At 47.7% G+C, this 16,237-nt stretch overlaps 1 protein-coding gene across 4 annotated transcripts in view; it reads left to right on the top strand.

The window, feature by feature from the left end:
• Positions 1-16,237, top strand: part of TNC (tenascin C) — a 76,149-nt gene that overhangs the window by 26,471 nt on the left and 33,441 nt on the right. For all 4 annotated transcript variants that reach the window (XM_050981126.1, XM_050981127.1, XM_050981128.1 and 1 more), the window contains exons 3-10: positions 78-1,298; positions 2,574-2,837; positions 3,873-3,988; positions 4,069-4,225; positions 4,796-5,065; positions 6,110-6,295; positions 7,051-7,140; positions 8,779-9,042. In XM_050981126.1, the coding sequence (XP_050837083.1) occupies positions 78-1,298; positions 2,574-2,837; positions 3,873-3,988; positions 4,069-4,225; positions 4,796-5,065; positions 6,110-6,295; positions 7,051-7,140; positions 8,779-9,042 (2,568 nt within the window). The remainder of the gene's footprint in view (positions 1-77; positions 1,299-2,573; positions 2,838-3,872; positions 3,989-4,068; positions 4,226-4,795; positions 5,066-6,109; positions 6,296-7,050; positions 7,141-8,778; positions 9,043-16,237) is intronic.

A 16,237-nucleotide genomic window follows, 5' to 3' on the forward strand; every position in this document is an offset into this window, starting at 1 on the left:
TTGGGTCACATGCGCCACGCTGGCCTAAGGCATCCTAATGCCATGGGGAGTAATGACTTCTGGGCTCGTTGGTACAGGTCGCCTGGACACCACGCCCTATTGCAGCGGGCACGGCAACTACAGCATCGACATCTGCGGCTGCGTCTGCGAGCCCGGCTGGAAGGGCCCCAACTGCAGCCAGGCCTCGTGTCCCAGCGACTGCAACGACCAGGGCAAGTGTGTGGACGGGCTGTGCGTGTGCTTCGAGGGCTACACGGGCCCGGACTGCGGCCAGGAGCTCTGCGCCCAGGGCTGCGGCGCCCACGGGCGCTGCGTGGGCGGGCAATGTCTGTGCCACGAGGGCTTCGTGGGCGACGACTGCAGCGTGCCCCTGTGCCCCCACAACTGCCACGGCCGCGGGCGCTGCGTGGACAGCGAGTGCGTGTGCGACGAGGGCTACACGGGCGAGGACTGCAGCGAGCTCATCTGCCCCAACGACTGCTTCGACCGCGGGCGCTGCGTCAATGGCACCTGCTTCTGCGAGGAGGGCTTCACGGGCGAGGACTGCGGGGAGCTCACCTGCCCCAACGACTGCCACGGCAACGGGCGCTGCGAGAACGGGCTGTGCGTGTGCCACGAGGGCTTCGTGGGCGACGACTGCAGCGAGAGGAGGTGTCCCAACGACTGCCACAACCGCGGGCGCTGTGTGGGCGGGCGCTGCGTGTGCCACGAGGGGTACCTGGGCGAGGACTGCGCGGAGCTGCGCTGCCCCAATGACTGCCACAACCGCGGGCGCTGCGAGAACGGGCAGTGCGTGTGCCACGAGGGGTTCATTGGGGAGGACTGCGGGGAGCTGCGCTGCCCCAACGACTGCCACAACCGCGGGCGCTGCGAGAACGGGCAGTGCGTGTGCCATGAGGGCTTCACCGGGGACGACTGCGGCCAACTGCGGTGTCCCAAGGACTGCCACAACCGCGGGCTGTGCGTCAACGGGCAGTGCGTGTGCGACGAGGGGTACACGGGCGAGGACTGCGCCGAGCTGCGCTGCCCCAACGACTGCCACAACCGCGGGCGCTGCGTGGAGGGACGCTGCGAGTGTGACAATGGCTTCACAGGGGACGACTGTGGAGAGCTGGCCTGCCCCAACAACTGCCACGGGCGTGGGCGCTGCATCGACGGGCGCTGCGTGTGCCACGAGGGCTTCGTGGGTGAGGACTGTCGGGAGCGCTCCTGCCCCAACGACTGCAACAACGCGGGGCGCTGCGAGGACGGGCGCTGCATCTGTGAGGATGGCTACATCGGGGATGACTGCTCTGATGGTAGGTGCAGGGTCCCTCTGAACTGCTTCTCCTTGGGTCAGCCAATAGCCTTGGATGCTTCGTGAAGGTTTTCCACAGAGCTGGGCCTTGTTGGTTCTTTTGCAACACAGTCCAAGCAGCAGGATCAGGGATGCAGCAACACCAGCAGCTCTTGGCATCCTGAAATATCAGGGCTAAGTTGTGTAGCAGCTTCTGGTGGCTTTTGGTGGTTGCCAATACAACAGGCTGCTGATGGTGTTGCAGTGCCTTTGTCACCTCCATTTCTGCTCTCTCCACAATGTCATTGGTGCTGTAGCCAGCACTGGCTAGGATTTGTTACTATGACACTTCAGTTTCTCACAGTACCTCTTGATGCTAGAAAAAAAGCTGAAGGAAGCTGTTCTAGCTAAGGAGAAAAGGGAAATGGTTCAGAGTCTTCTCCACATATTTGTATGTATTCATATATATACATATATATATATATATAAATGCACAATACATATGTATATGGATGTGGGTATATTAGATCTCACAGAAGCTTACAGGAAAATTGTGGGATCAGCTGGAGTGGAAACTTAGCTATAAAGTCACATGCTTGGTTTCCCAGGACCAGTGACTCTATGGAAATTGATAGAAAATTTTGGCAGCCTGATAATGACAGGCAATACACCATAAATGAGGTCGTTTTCTTTAGTAGATCCTGGGGGAGAAATTGTGAAACTAAATTTTGGTAATGAAAGAGTACTTTGGGGTTGGGAACACTATAAAAGACAATGAATACCCTTTAAAAGAAATTCCCATCGTTCATCTCCTCCTTCTGGAAGGTGCCTAAGCCCCACTTTGTGATCTCACACAGGCAGATCTATTACAAGTATTTATTCAAATAATAATGTTTTATTTTACTTTGGAAAATCTGTGCAAATCCCAGCACTTCTAGCTCTACAATCACATGCTGCTGGCAGTTGAATTAAACATCTGAATCCCTCAGGACCCAGCTATAGCAGTCTTGTGCTGCAGCCATGAGAGGAGCAGCTGGAACACAGTCAGCCAGAGGTTGTGTGCAAGTGTGAGAGCAGAAATTGGCTTCTGGAAATGTCTGTAGTCTCCATCAACTGAGCATTCCTTTCCTCAGCAGCTAATTTGTGGGACATGCCTTCCCCATTCCCTGCGTGTGAGATGAGCCTTAGGAACCGCTCCTGGGAAAATGTGAAACTGGGCAAGTCATTATTTCCTGAGCCTTGAGAACTTCTTATAACTTTGCCTTGGCTTTTTTTTTTTTCCCCTCCCCATTCCCAGTGTCTCCTCCAACTGAGCTGACGGTGACCAACGTGACAGATAAAACTGTCAATCTGGAGTGGAAGCACGAGAACCTCGTCAACGAGTACCTCGTCACCTACGTCCCCACCAGCAGCGGGGGCTTGGACATGCAGTTCACCGTGCCAGGAAACCACACAGCTGCCACCATCCACGAGCTGGAGCCGGGGGTGGAGTACTTCATCCGTGTCTTTGCAATCCTCAAAAACAAGAAGAGTATTCCAGTCAGCGCCAGGGTAGCCACATGTGAGTTTAATATTCCCTGCACTCATCCTTTTGTCTGCTCCATGTGCATCCCTCCTTTGGGGCGTTGCTTGTTTCGTATTTTCTGGTTTCACTTCGTGTGTGTTGGCTTGCATCCCTTTCTTGGGGGTATTTATTCTGCATTCTTTATTTTTAGTTCAGATATACTGATTTACATTCTGGTTTTGGGATATCATTTCTTTTGTATTTTCTACTTCCTATCCAAATGTTGGCCTGGAAAAAACAGTCCACTGCTCTTCCACTTTCTACTTTTTTCCAGTACCAGGGACTGTGTTAGAAGCACAGTTCATAAGCTCTTCTGCTCTCAGTGTCTCCCAGTATGGGGTCTTTGCGAATTAGGAACTTTGGCTTCTTTATTAAAGTGCACCTTTCTTTATTATAATGTACATATCTTTATTATGATGTTCATTTTAAAAATTCTGGTAATTCTTCCTGAGAAAAAAAATTAAAATCTAGCAGCATGTACAAGAGCAATATGAAGTCACTTGAATTAAAACTATTTTGGCTGAAATACAGGTTATATTCATTTTGCGTCTTTGCTGTGATTTACTACATCTTACCTTTTATCTGCCTGTCTGTACTTCTGTTGTTCATCTTTTTGTTTTGTGCACATCACTGTCATATTTAAACATCCCAATATCAAAAGGTGCTCTTTGACTTCTGCCACTGAGTTCATTACTGGAGAGCTGGGGCAGGATTCAGATCTCCTGACCTCCAAAGTTAACACCAGGCTTCTTTCAAGAGGGCACAAAAAAGAGATTACGAGGGTAAAAAAAGAGATTACCGGGTAAAAAAAGAGATTACCGGGGTAAAATTCTTTTTATTCTAAGGTGACATTTAACCAGCTCAGGAAAGTCTCTCCAAAGCCACAATAACTGGATCTGAGGAGAGTTTAACCACCTCATCTGCAGATCCCCACCTGGCAGATATTTCTAGAAGTGGAAAGATGTCCCACCCCGGTGCCCTATTTTTGGGAATTTGACACTCATGTGAGAATATCCCTTTCTTCTGCCACAGATCTGCCTGCTCCAGAAGGTCTGAGATTCAAATCTGTTCGGGAAACATCCGTCCAGGTGGAGTGGGACCCTCTGAACTTTTCTTTTGATGGCTGGGAGCTGGTCTTCCATAATATGGTGAGGAAGCAGTTTCATGTATAGAAAGAAAAATCCTGTATTTTTATGTCTGTACTCACTGATTGTCCCTTGTGTTCCAGAAAAAGGATGATAATGGTGACATAACCAGCAGCTTGAAAAGGCCAGAGACATCCTACATGCAGCCAGGTTTGGCACCTGGGCAGCAGTACAACGTGTCCATTCATATAGTGAAGAACAACACCAGAGGACCAGGCCTGTCCAAAGTCATCACCACAAGTAAGCACAACCTGGGTTTGGTCTGGTTTTAGTTGGCCACCAACAAAACATCTGCTGTCTGGGGGTTTGTAAACAAAGAGAAATTCAAGCTCTACACTCTGAGTTAATGTGGGGGAAGGAAATAGTGGAGTTGCTAATGAATACACGAGGAAAAAATAATTCCTCTCCACCTTACCTGTTTGAAGGAGAAGGGAAATTTATGTCCGGCTTAGCATGCACTTTTATTCCTTTTTCAAGATGTACATCAGCAGGAACTGGAATTCCTTGCTAGAATTTGTTTCATCCTGGTCATATTTGCATGAAGAGTGTGTGAAGGGGGAGAAGCTCGTAGGGTTCCTGCTTGTTTTCTTTTGGCATCTCCTGGTTTGAAGGAATTTTGGTGGATTTGCTTCTGATGGATTGGTTCTCTTTGGAGTCCAAAACTATAGGAACCACAGGAAGAGCATAAATGAGGATAGTAATTTTAACTTTGTCCTGAATCACCAGTTAAGGGCACAAGAATATGGGTGTTTTTCATGGCAAGATTTCTTTCTAAAAGCCCCTTTCCCCCTCTCTTTTGCTTGGTGACAGAGCTTGATGCCCCCAGCCAGGTGGAGGCCAAAGATGTCACCGACACCACGGCTCTCATCACGTGGTCCAAACCCTTGGCTGAAGTTGAAGGTGTAGAGCTCACCTATGGCCCCAAGGACATTCCAGGGGACAGGACAACCATTGACCTCTCTGAAGATGAGAACCAGTATTCCATTGGCAACCTGAGGCCACACACAGAGTATGAGGTGACGCTGGTCTCTCGTCGAGGGGACATGGAGAGTGACCCTGTGAAGGAAGTCTTTGTCACAGGTGAGGGGCTGGGAAGGTGCCACAGGGACCACCCATCCTCCTGTGCTGTTGGTGTCTTGTTGCTGGAGTTGGCAGTCACTGATCAACACAAAATCAGCCCAGTTTTAGAGCTACATGAAAGTAGAGAATAATTTCCTGTGCCTTTTATGCCTTGTTGGCTCACCAAAATTTTTAGACACCCCCTCTACAAGAATCTAAATGTATTTTAAAAATGGGAATTAGGTTATTGTGTCTTTTGCCCTAAATCCCTCTTTCAAAATGCAAATTCCTGTGAATCATTTGTCTGTCTGATGAGCTAAATATCTGCCATAGTTCCTATTCAATCTTATTTCTCTTTGCTAATTAGATTAGAAGCAGAGAACTGGCTTTTTTTTCCTTCTTCAGTTCTGCAAATATCTCCTGCCATTCTTTTATAAATTTATTGTGCTCCTCAGTGATTCTGGGAATGTTTTTGGAAAGTGTGGGTCCTTTAGCAGGTTATCAAGGCTTGATGCATTAAGAGAGCTGCTAATTACATCCCTTTTCATCCTAAAATACAATAGTTATTTTGGAGCAGGATTTGAGGCCACTGTAGGTGTGAAAAAGGAAACCTTATTGAATTTCTCCATAATATTCACCTTTTTTTGAGACTTAGAGATTCTTCCAGCCATGAATTGAAGATGTTACTGAAATTCTAGAGATGACCAGTTCTTTTCTCATTTTTTCCTTTTGAAAGCTGAGGTACTTGTAAAGGAAAACAGTATTTTCATCCAAATATGTTTTTCCACATACTCGTTTTGTAATAAAAACTAATTATTACAAGTGAAAATGTTATTTTTGTCTCAGGAGACAGAAGTTAAATTTCTTGAACTGAAGCTGGCAAACTCTGCTTTTCATGCCAGAAGACCTCTGTTTTTTGTAGTTAAGACATAACAGGATCATGTGAGAGGAAGCTTTATGGGTCATTTCACCTTTTAAAAAGCACTTTTACAAGAGACTGCTGTCAGAAGAGAAATGTTTTTATTTATTTATTTACTTATTTACTTATTGCTTGGTTGACTCCAGACCTGGATGCTCCAAGGAACCTGAAGCGGGTGTCCCAGACTGACAGCAGCATCACCCTGGAGTGGAAGAACAGCCACGCCAATGTCGATGATTACAGAATCAAGTTTGCCCCCATCTCTGGTGGGGACCACGTGGAAATCACAGTGCCCAAGGGCAGCCAGGCCACAACCAGAGCTACACTCACAGGTAGGGGGATGGAGAGATTGTCACTAGTGTCACACTGGTTTTGTCACCCCAGGGCACAGACATGGAGAAAGAATGTCCTTGTGGTCACTGTACATTAGAGGTACAAACAAGTTTTGAGCAATCTCAAGCACATTTTTTTGGGACAAGAGGTTACAAATTTGAAATTAGATGAGATATTAGGAAGGAATTGTTTCCCTGGGAAGGTGGGCAGGCCCTGGCACAGGGTGCCCAGAGCAGCTGGGGCTGCCCCTGGATCCCTGGCAGTGCCCAAGGCCAGGCTGGACAGGGCTGGGAGCAACCTGGGACAGTGGGAGGGGTCCCTGCCATGACAGGGATGGGTCCAGATGATCTTTAATGTCCCTTCTAACTCAAACTATTCCATGATTCTGTGATTTTGAGCAGACCAAACTGAATTGAAAGCCATGTGAAATAGGTTTACCATCCAGCAGAAGATATGAAACCATTTCACTTCCACATGCATCCCTGAATCCAACAAAACAGTTCCCCTAATTCTAGGCAGTTCTGTGGAAGTGGCTTCACATCCTGAGCTCAAAAGGCATTTCCATGTGCTAGGGGTGGGATTCACTGGTGCCAGTCTGCAGCTTGTCAGCTGGAGAGTAAACAGAAACCTCAATTCTCTGCATAGAGGAAAGCAGATCTCTTACTCTGCATCCATTCAGCCTTCCTTATTCCAACAAATGCCTGCAGGCATATTCCATGGACAGGAACTCATATTTCTTCTCCTCATCTCACAGGTTTGAGGCCTGGAACTGAATATGGCATTGGGGTGACAGCAGTGAGAAATGACAGGGAAAGTGCTCCTGCTACCATCAATGCTGGCACTGGTGAGTGTCCTGATCCCACTAGAGCTCTGGAGGAGGCAACTCAGGGGGAGCCACTCTTTCATTTCTAAGAGATGCTGGAAGAGATATTTTAGAAAGTTCTTGATTTCATTTTGCTATTTTTCTCCTCAAGGAAAACAAAAAAAATTTCCACAAAGTTCATGACTGAATCTGACTTCTTTTTCCTGTTCCTCTTAATGTTCTAGGAGTCTCATCTCCAGGTGAGCTCCTAAATGATAATCATGCTTGCACTGATCACTCTGGCCCTCCTCTATCTGTGAGGGTTTCTGGCAGGAATGGTGGTGACCAAAATTTTGATGTGACAAAGAGAGGTTGCAGTACTCCTGACTGACCTTCCAATCCAGAATTTTTCACACAGTACCCCCTTTCCCAGGTGAATTGTCTGAAGGCTTTATTTCTGCCTCTCAAGTATAAGGGCAGGAAATGTGTTCTGGTTTTGTCTGTAAAGGAGAACATCATCATTATCTGTGGTGTTTGTAAGGTCCCCAGGACGAGGTGAGAGATGAGAATTTGACTCAATCTTCTCAGAAGGCTGATTTATTATTTTATGATATTATAATAAAGAATGCTATACTAAAACTATACTAAAGAAAGAGAAAGGAGACATCAGAAGGCTTCACAGGAATGACTATGAAAGCTCCTGACTGACTCCTCAGAGTGACACAGCTGGCTGGGATTGGTCATTAATTAAAACAATTCACATGGAACCAATCAAACATTTACCTCTGGGTAAACAATGTCCTAACCACATTCCAAAGCAGCAAACACAGGAGCAGCAATCAGATAATTATTGTTTCCATTCCTCTCTGAGGCTTCTCAGCTTCCCAGGAGAAAATCCTGGGCAAAGAGGATTTTTCAGAAAATATCATGGTGACAATTCTCTACCCATTTCAAAGGGTCCCAAAGGTGGGCAGACCCTGAGCTGCTGCCAGACCCCCAGTGGAGATATTTGTTGGGGAAGATGAGACAGGAAAGCCTTATAAAAATGATTGCCTGGTAAAAGATTTTGGGAATATGGAAACTATAAGCTAGATTGAAATGAAAGCAGCTTTGAGATATCTTAGTTACTGAATGACTGGAAAAAATGGCATGGCCAGCTGAAGGGAATCCCCTTGGATGGAACAACACCCTCTGCTTGCAGGCAGCTCCAAGGGGCAGAGCAGACCCTGCTGGCTTGGCAGAAGGGGCCAAAAGAGGAATTTTTAGGTTTTAAAATGTAACACAGTGTGACAATGTAATGATTCTTATGGGCTGTGTGTAAATGCTGTAGGATTTGTGTCTTGGATAGATTGGTGAGTGAGAAATAGAATATTCAGCACAGAAGAAGATTTAGGGTATTGTAACAAGAACTTCTCTCTCTTACTCTCTTACCCTCCCATCCTCATTCCCACTCTCCTCTCTCCTGCTCTGAGCTGTGTCTGGCAGCTCCCAGCAGGGCCCTGCCCCCAGGCCCTCTGCAATAAACCCCAAATTCCACACCTGGCTGCAGAGATCTCTCCATCCATCCGTCCCCACCATCCCAGCCCCTGACACTCCTACAGGTATTCCTCTACAGATGCCTGAAGAACTCTCTCAGGGCACTCCAGGAACACCTCAGCTTTGCTTGTTTTTGCCTTGTAGACCTTGATAACCCCAAGGACCTGGAGGTCAGCGAGCCCACCGAGACCACCTTGTCGCTGCGCTGGAGGAGGCCGGTGGCCAAGTTTGACCACTACCGCCTGGTTTACACCGCTCCCTCGGGCAGGAGGAGCGAGGTGGAGATCCCAGTGGACAGCAGCTCCTTCCTGCTGCGGGGGCTGGAGCCAGGCACCGAGTACAGCATCAGCCTGCTGGCAGAGAAGGGACGGCACAAGAGCAAACCCACCACGGTCAAGGGCTCCACGGGTGAGTAACAGCTCCTGGTGGCCGCTGGTTATCCCAGGGATAACTTCACCTGATTTCCTAATCCATGTCTGGGGAGCCTCCTGCAGAGCAGGCAGCTCTGCCAGCATGAGAGAGTGAAGGATAGATGGATTTACCAGCCAGCAGAAGATATGAAATCATTTCACCTCCACATGCATCCCTGAATCCAACGAATCAGTTCCCCTGATTCTAAGCAGTTCTGTGGAAGTGGCTTCACATCCCAAGCTCAAGAGGGATTTTCATGTGTTAGGGGTGGGATTCACTGGTGCTAAATCCATCTCTGTGTGTCCCTCCCTGCTGTGTTCACTTCCATGTTCACAGTGAATTCTTGCTCATCCTTTGAGAGGCCTCACAAAGAGCTCATCCACTGCTCCTGCATGGATGCAGAACTCAGTCTTTGCTTTAGGTGAGGCTGGCTTGTTTTGTACATCGTGTCTTCTAACGTGTTTTGCTTTCTACAGCCAAAAACCTAAGAGGAAGAGCAAGCAGAATGTGTTTAACACTGTTTGTTCCTGCCTAATTTATTCTCTTCACAGCAGGCCATCATCCCTCAGCAGGACCAGTGGGGCTCTGATGTTGCCCTATTTCATCTTTCTCATCCAAAAGTGGGAAAGGTTTCTGCTCCAATCTGGTCCAAGCCACCATTTCTGCTGGGTACTGTGATCATATTTGTCTGTTTCTGCCATCTCCATTTGTGCAAACCCCTCCCACTGACCACTATCAGATGACTTTCTGAACAAGGTTTTATCCTTTGTGAAACCATTTGAGCCAAGGTTTGTTGCACAGAGAATTATATCTCAGTACAGAACACAAATAAGACCTGATTCTTTAGGTTTCTAGCCTAAATCCTGTGAGGCAAAGCCTCAACTGCTGTAAGCAAGCAGAGGTGGGGAAATCACAATCAGCTGGGCTGCAGTTGTTGTCCTTAGCAGACACCAAGATGATTATCCTTTCCTCCCCAAAGGCCATCTGTGAGGTGAGCACATGCCAGACATGGAGGATTTTACAAATTATTAATTACACAGCTTAAATGATCAAAGCTGGGCTCACATTTCCTGGCAGTGTTCACTCCAGCCCAGCCTCTGAATGCTTTACAGAGACAGCAATCCATCAGAGTTCCATGGCCTGGAAACCATCAGTCCTGAACGAGTTGTTTGATGCCTTAGTCAGGCCTGTGTCCAGTGCAGGGGAAAACTGGGAAGCCTTGAGGCACACAGAGAAAAAAGGGAGCTGTAGGTTGGTGTGGCAGGAGTGAGCAGGCTTCCACTTTCCAGCTTTCTCTGTTGGAAGACTGAGAGGTTCCAAGGAAGTCTGCAGAGATGGTGGAGAGGCAGGAACAATGTGCTGTGGAATCTCACAGCCTGGTCTTTGCAGCACCAGCCTCCAAGGCTTCACAAGGTGCCTTCTTTTTCCTGCTTTGCCTTTTATTATTATTTATTTTCTTCAGAAATACCTTCATCTGGCTGCTGTATTTGTTTTATGTCTTTACTCAGAGCAGCAGCAAACACAGAGAGGGCTCCTGGGAGCAGCAGTTGACATAACCTGGCTCTGTGACCTTTCTGCTGAGTAGGAATGGACAAATCCAAACACAGAGCACAGGGAGCAGGAATTCTCTGGAAGCCTGGGCGGTACAAGACAAGTGGTCTCTTCAGTTTGCTTTTCCATCTACCCTCAAGACACTCCTCTTTATCCATGTTCCAGCACTTGGGAGGTCCCAAGTCCTCAGGCTAAAGCCAAACAATCTTGTTTTGCCCTCTCTTGTGGAGGCAAGCTGAAACATTCAGAAGTCATGAACCTCTAGCAAAGGACACATCACAAAATCTTCCATCACACAGGATGGAAGCCACTGCTGCTTCTGTCTCTTCACAGGGATGAAGTGCAGCTCAAATGACAAAGCCTTTTCTAACTGATATCCCTGATCCTGCACTCAAGGGATGGCAAAGATTACAGAGTGAAGTTTGTAAATTTGGCTGAAAAGGAAAGACTGAATATTTCACATTTCCATTTGCTTGTTTGCCCCTTGTAGCTCCATTTAGTGTAACCCTAATGCAAGTCCTGACCTGAGGAGTCAGGTCCAAGTCTGAGTCCTGACCCAGAGGAGCTCCCTGAAATGAGGTTGTTTCTGCTCCAGAGGCTTCAGGAATGCAGGAGAATTCCATGAGGGACCTTGTGGTCCTGAGGGGAACAGACCACACAGCTTTAGTGTCTTGTGGTGTGTGAATACAGGAGCTCCCAGCAGTTCTGTGCTGGAGTAATGGAAGTGTCACAGCAGAGCCCTTCCTGCCCAGAGAACCCCTGGGAGCTGGGACTGACGGCCTCCAAACCAACACTTCCTATCAACCAAGGTGTGTGGATGGGCTGGAGAGCAGCACTCTGCTCCTCTGGAAGCTGAGTTACCACATGGAACTCCTTTCTGTTCTTAGTGGAGGTGTCAGGAGGGTCCCACCAAGGTTTGACTCGGAAATTAAAGACAAGGAGCCACTGTACTCCTTGGAGAGACCTTGCCTTGAGCATGTCCCAGCAGATGAGCAGCTCATCTGCAGGGTGAGCACGTGCCCAGCACTCAGACTGCAGCTCTGTTGTCTCCTGCCCTGCCTCTGGAGCCCTGCCTGCAGAGCACAGTGTGGGGCCTGGAGCAGGAGGGATGGCAATTCATCAGGCATGGGGAGATAGATGAGTGAGCATTAGAGAAACCAAGAGCCAAGCTCAAATTCCTCTGCTGAAGGACCCAGATTGTGCAGCAGCTGTTGATGAATGGTGGATGTGATGCTGTCCTGCCTCTGGGAGTGAGCCTGTACAGCAGAGCATGGCTTGGAGAGTGGCTTTTTCATTCTGCTGAATGTTCTTCATGAGATTTATGCTGTTTACCAAAGGCCCTTGTCCCTGGTGTGCGTCAGCCCCTCTTCCTCTCCTGGCTTCCCCAAGGCTCAGATTGCACCACCCTTTTTTATACAAACTCAAAGAAACATCAGCAAGAATGATTAGGTGAGCCAGATCCATGGGGAAGTGCACTGCTAAGCACTGGGAAACTCCATTTGCCTGGGAAAATTGTCCATTTGTTCAGCTGACTCCTCCTCTGAGAGCACCTGGAGCCTGAGTGCAATTTTTAGAGGTAGCTACTCCATTTCTGAGCATTTCTGGCTTGTGGTGTGCTGCAGTGGTTTCTTCATGAAATTCAGAGGTGCACAGGCACTGCAAGCCCAGTTTAATCAGCTGATTAAGAGAGGGGAAAGTGGTTTAGCCAAAGGGGGCTGAAAAGAAAACCTTGCTGGGTCATCACATCTCCCACAAGAGACTGGGAGAGTGGCTGAGAGCCCCTCTTGGGGAATAATTTAAAATCCCAGATTCAGAAATAATCCAGGATACTTCTTGCTGTATCCCAAGGAGCTGGGAAAATGTCATGAGCATCCTTTTTAGTAAAACCACCAGAGAAACATTCCAGTGCAATTCCTCAAAAGGCCAACACCACTCCACAGACATCTTCAGGCCAGGCTCAGCCTGGAGATTTACCAAGAGATTTTGAGCTCTTTCCTAAGCTGGCAGTAAGAAGTGTTCCAGCCTGGGAAGGAGTGTATGTTGTGATCCATCCAGTTTCCCTTTTCAGCTTCCATCCCTGTTCATTCACCTCACCACTGTGAATCATTCTCTGGCTGTCACCCACCCACCTAAAGCTCCCAGAGCTCTCTGCTTTTTCTGCCCATCTCTTCCCCTCGTTGTTAAACCAAGTGTTTGATTTAACAAGTGTTCTTGTAATTCTACAGTTTGATTGTTTTCCAGGTTTTCCATTGTCTAATACAGCATTCTGCCTGCTAAACAAAGAACACTGATTTTTCTGTGGTTTCAGAGTATTTTCCATGTATTCATATCATTTCAATTTGTCCACCTCCTGTTTGTTTGCACACAAAGGCACATATCCCCTGATACACATGAATTTAATGTGGGATATATGAGTGTTAATATCTGTGGTAGAGGAAAACCACAGTTTCTCATCCACAAATTAATTTGTGGAGTCATTAATTCCAAGCTAATATTCAGAATTACATTCCCAATGTAATATTCAGAATTAATTCCAAGGTAATATTCAGAATCACATTCCATGGGACAACCTGTACATGACAACCTCCATGTAGCTGCCAAAGTTGGCACAATAAAATAAATCCACTTGTGAGTCCAGCAAATTTCTGGATTCAAACCAGACACAGGTACTTGGTCCCTCAGGTTTTTTATAATATACTTGAGCTGCTGCTGCATTTTCCATCCAGATTGGAGTAACCAAATCCTTGTGTGGCTGTGCTAGAGCAGGCAGGGATGTGGGAGAAATGTGGGGTGGTCAGGGACAATGGGGGGAAATGGGAGGCCAGTTTTGACTGATCTTACACAGGGTTCTCTCACACAGACAGCAGTAATGCCACCCTAATTTTATGTTGCCTCTTGTCTTTTGGAAGGTTTTATCTTCAGTTTCCAGCTCAGGGTTCAGTTTCCCAGAGGGAGCTGTCCCTGTGGGATGTACCGCTGCCCTCTCCTCCCCACTGGGCTGCCCACTCTTGTCTTCAGCAGAAATCCTCCCAGCAAAGCCCAGCTCAGCAAAGCCCAGCCCAGCAAAGCCCAGCCACCTCTGTGCCTGTTAAATGAACAACTTTTAGACTTAACAAGTGCCAGTGCTCTTGGTGCTGTAATTTTTTGCCTGTTCCCAGGACAGGAAAGACCTGCTTGGCACCTGCTGATGCCCAAGCAGCTGGGAGTTGCAGAATGGTTCCAGACCTTCCTGCTTTGTTCCACGAGCAGGTCTGGAGCAGGCAGATAACAGTTCTGACAGTGGTGTGCTGGGAAAGAGGGGATGATGGCAGTGGTGAGCATTGTAGCTGTGCTGCTGTGATGGAAACATGCTTATCTCCAGACTGCAGCACAGGAAGAGCCTGCTCAGATCATGGCTGGGGGGGTTTAAGGGCAGTTCTTACCTAAATCAAGAATATTAATGTCATATGTAAATATAAATATTCACATTGTTTATAAATATAAATCAGTCTTTGCCTTACAGGCTTGTCTCCTTCCCAGAGGTGAGCAGAAAACAATGTTTTCACACCTGTAGTTACCTGGGAGGATATTTACAAGCTAACATTTCTGCATCTATCTGAAAACATTTCTAATTGATTTTGCTGCTCTGAAAATGTATTTCTTTGTGATGGACGTGTGAATTTGGAGACATGTAATGAATCCTGAGCAGATATTTGTGCTGAGCTGATGGATGGTGCTCCATGACTTGCTCTCTCTTATTGAATGCAAGTGGAGCATGAAAGCAAGGAAGTCACCGAGGTGTGAAATGATGTGGCTTCCACTAATGAGGAGATAATTCTGTATGTCAGAGACATCCCCTGCCTGGTGCCTTGTGGCTGGGATCAGAAACACTGTGACCTCCACAGCTCTCAGATTTCCAGAATCTGAGTGTTCTGCAGGCTCTATCCACAGATCATTCAGCATGGTGAAAGCCAGGCCTTTCCCCTTTCTGTTCCTGGGAATGTCCTATAAGAAATATTTTTTAAGTTCTTTCTATCCTAGCTTTTAGGCAAAAAGGTGTGTCCCCTCCACTTTCTTCTGCATGTATCACAGTGGATAACTGCTCCAAGCCTGTTTTTTTCTGGGATGTGAGGAGCTTTGGCATGTTTCTGCTGTGATTTCTCAGCCTGGGTTTGGATGTGTTTGTGATTTTTGGCATGAATTCCCTCCATGGCTTGCAGCAGGAATATTCACTGATGGGTGTAGGAAAGACAAAGGACACGTTTGGATACTGAGGGTTCCAATGTGATGTAAATGAGCAAAGTTCTTTGGAAGTAATCAAAGAGAACTGATTTCCATCAGCTGAGGATGTGCCAGCTCCCTGCTGGAAGCATTCCAGCTCATCTCTGCTGGCTGTGGCTCTGGATCTGCTGCTCAGGGTGGCTCTGTGAGAACCAGGCTCTGTGTGTGCTGCTGCTCCCTTTGCTCGAGGCCTGGATTCAGTCTCCAAAACCAGGAGAACTCCTCTGCTTGCTTTGTTTCAGGGCTCCCCATGCACAGCCCTCAGAGTGTGTTGGAGCAGGTGTTAGCTGTGGTTTGGGGGGGTTATTATCAGAAATTTTACCTTGCAATTTACCTCTGTTTAGCACTTCTGGCCAGCACCCCTGGAGAATCCATCAGTGAAACAGCATTTGATCCTCCCAGCCCTCCCCAGCTGAGTTCTCTAACATCCCCCAGCTCTGAGCCTCCTGCTCTGCTTTTATTGCCCCCTCACCCCCCAGCTCAGAATCACTGGGGCTCTTCACAACCTCAACAAAGCCCCCAGGACTTCCAGCAGTTTCACCCTGTCCTGGGCAGCACAGGGTGAGGTATTTGATCAGGTCCCTGTCACTCTGAAAGTCCTGTCCATTTTAAACAGAACACAGGAAATATTTCTGCTGGGAAATCTTTGAGGAACAGAAATTCCCAGTCTCCCAGCTGGCACACAATTCCAGATTAACCTCCATGGAAGTACCCAGTGCCAGCCCTCTGGGTCCCTGGAAGCTCGAGCTGCTCAGGTATTTCCCAGGGATTCACAGCCACCTTTTCTGCTTCACAATCCAGAACTCCATTTCCATATGGCTTTGGTCTGGATTGTAGGCTTTGTGAGTGATGCTTTTCCCCTTGGCAGGTTTATTGTTCCTTTTGCATGGGAAGCATGCAAAGTCCCATAGCTCTCAGAGCTATGGAACGAGAGCCTGGGGTGGTGCAGCATGGACAGTGCCCCATGCAGTTCTGGAGGTGATGCAGCATCAAATCTCTTTTCAAACTGCATGCAAAGAGATGTGGATGCAGCTGCTGCTGAGAAGGGCTGTGGGAACAGAGAGATGCTGCACCTGCTTGTCTGGATGGTGCTCAAACACAGCAGGAGTTTGGCATGGGAGTGGTGATGTCAGAGAGAAAAAAAGATTGTGATACCTTTCCAAAAACTGCCACCTCTTACCCCTCTTCCCTCAATTTCAGAGGTGCCAGGGCTGAGTTCAGTAATGACCAAAGCACTGGGGTGGGAGCTCAGATCTGGGGACTAAGGACTGCACTTGTCCAGCCCTCAGAACCAAACTCCCAACATGAGGTAAATTATTTATGTAGGGACACAAAGATTATTTCACAGAGCCAGAACAATCTCACCTCTCCATGGTTTGTT

The sequence above is a fragment of the Serinus canaria genome, chromosome 17 (assembly GCF_022539315.1).
Source record: "Serinus canaria isolate serCan28SL12 chromosome 17, serCan2020, whole genome shotgun sequence".
NCBI classification, from domain to species: Eukaryota; Metazoa; Chordata; class Aves; order Passeriformes; family Fringillidae; genus Serinus; species Serinus canaria.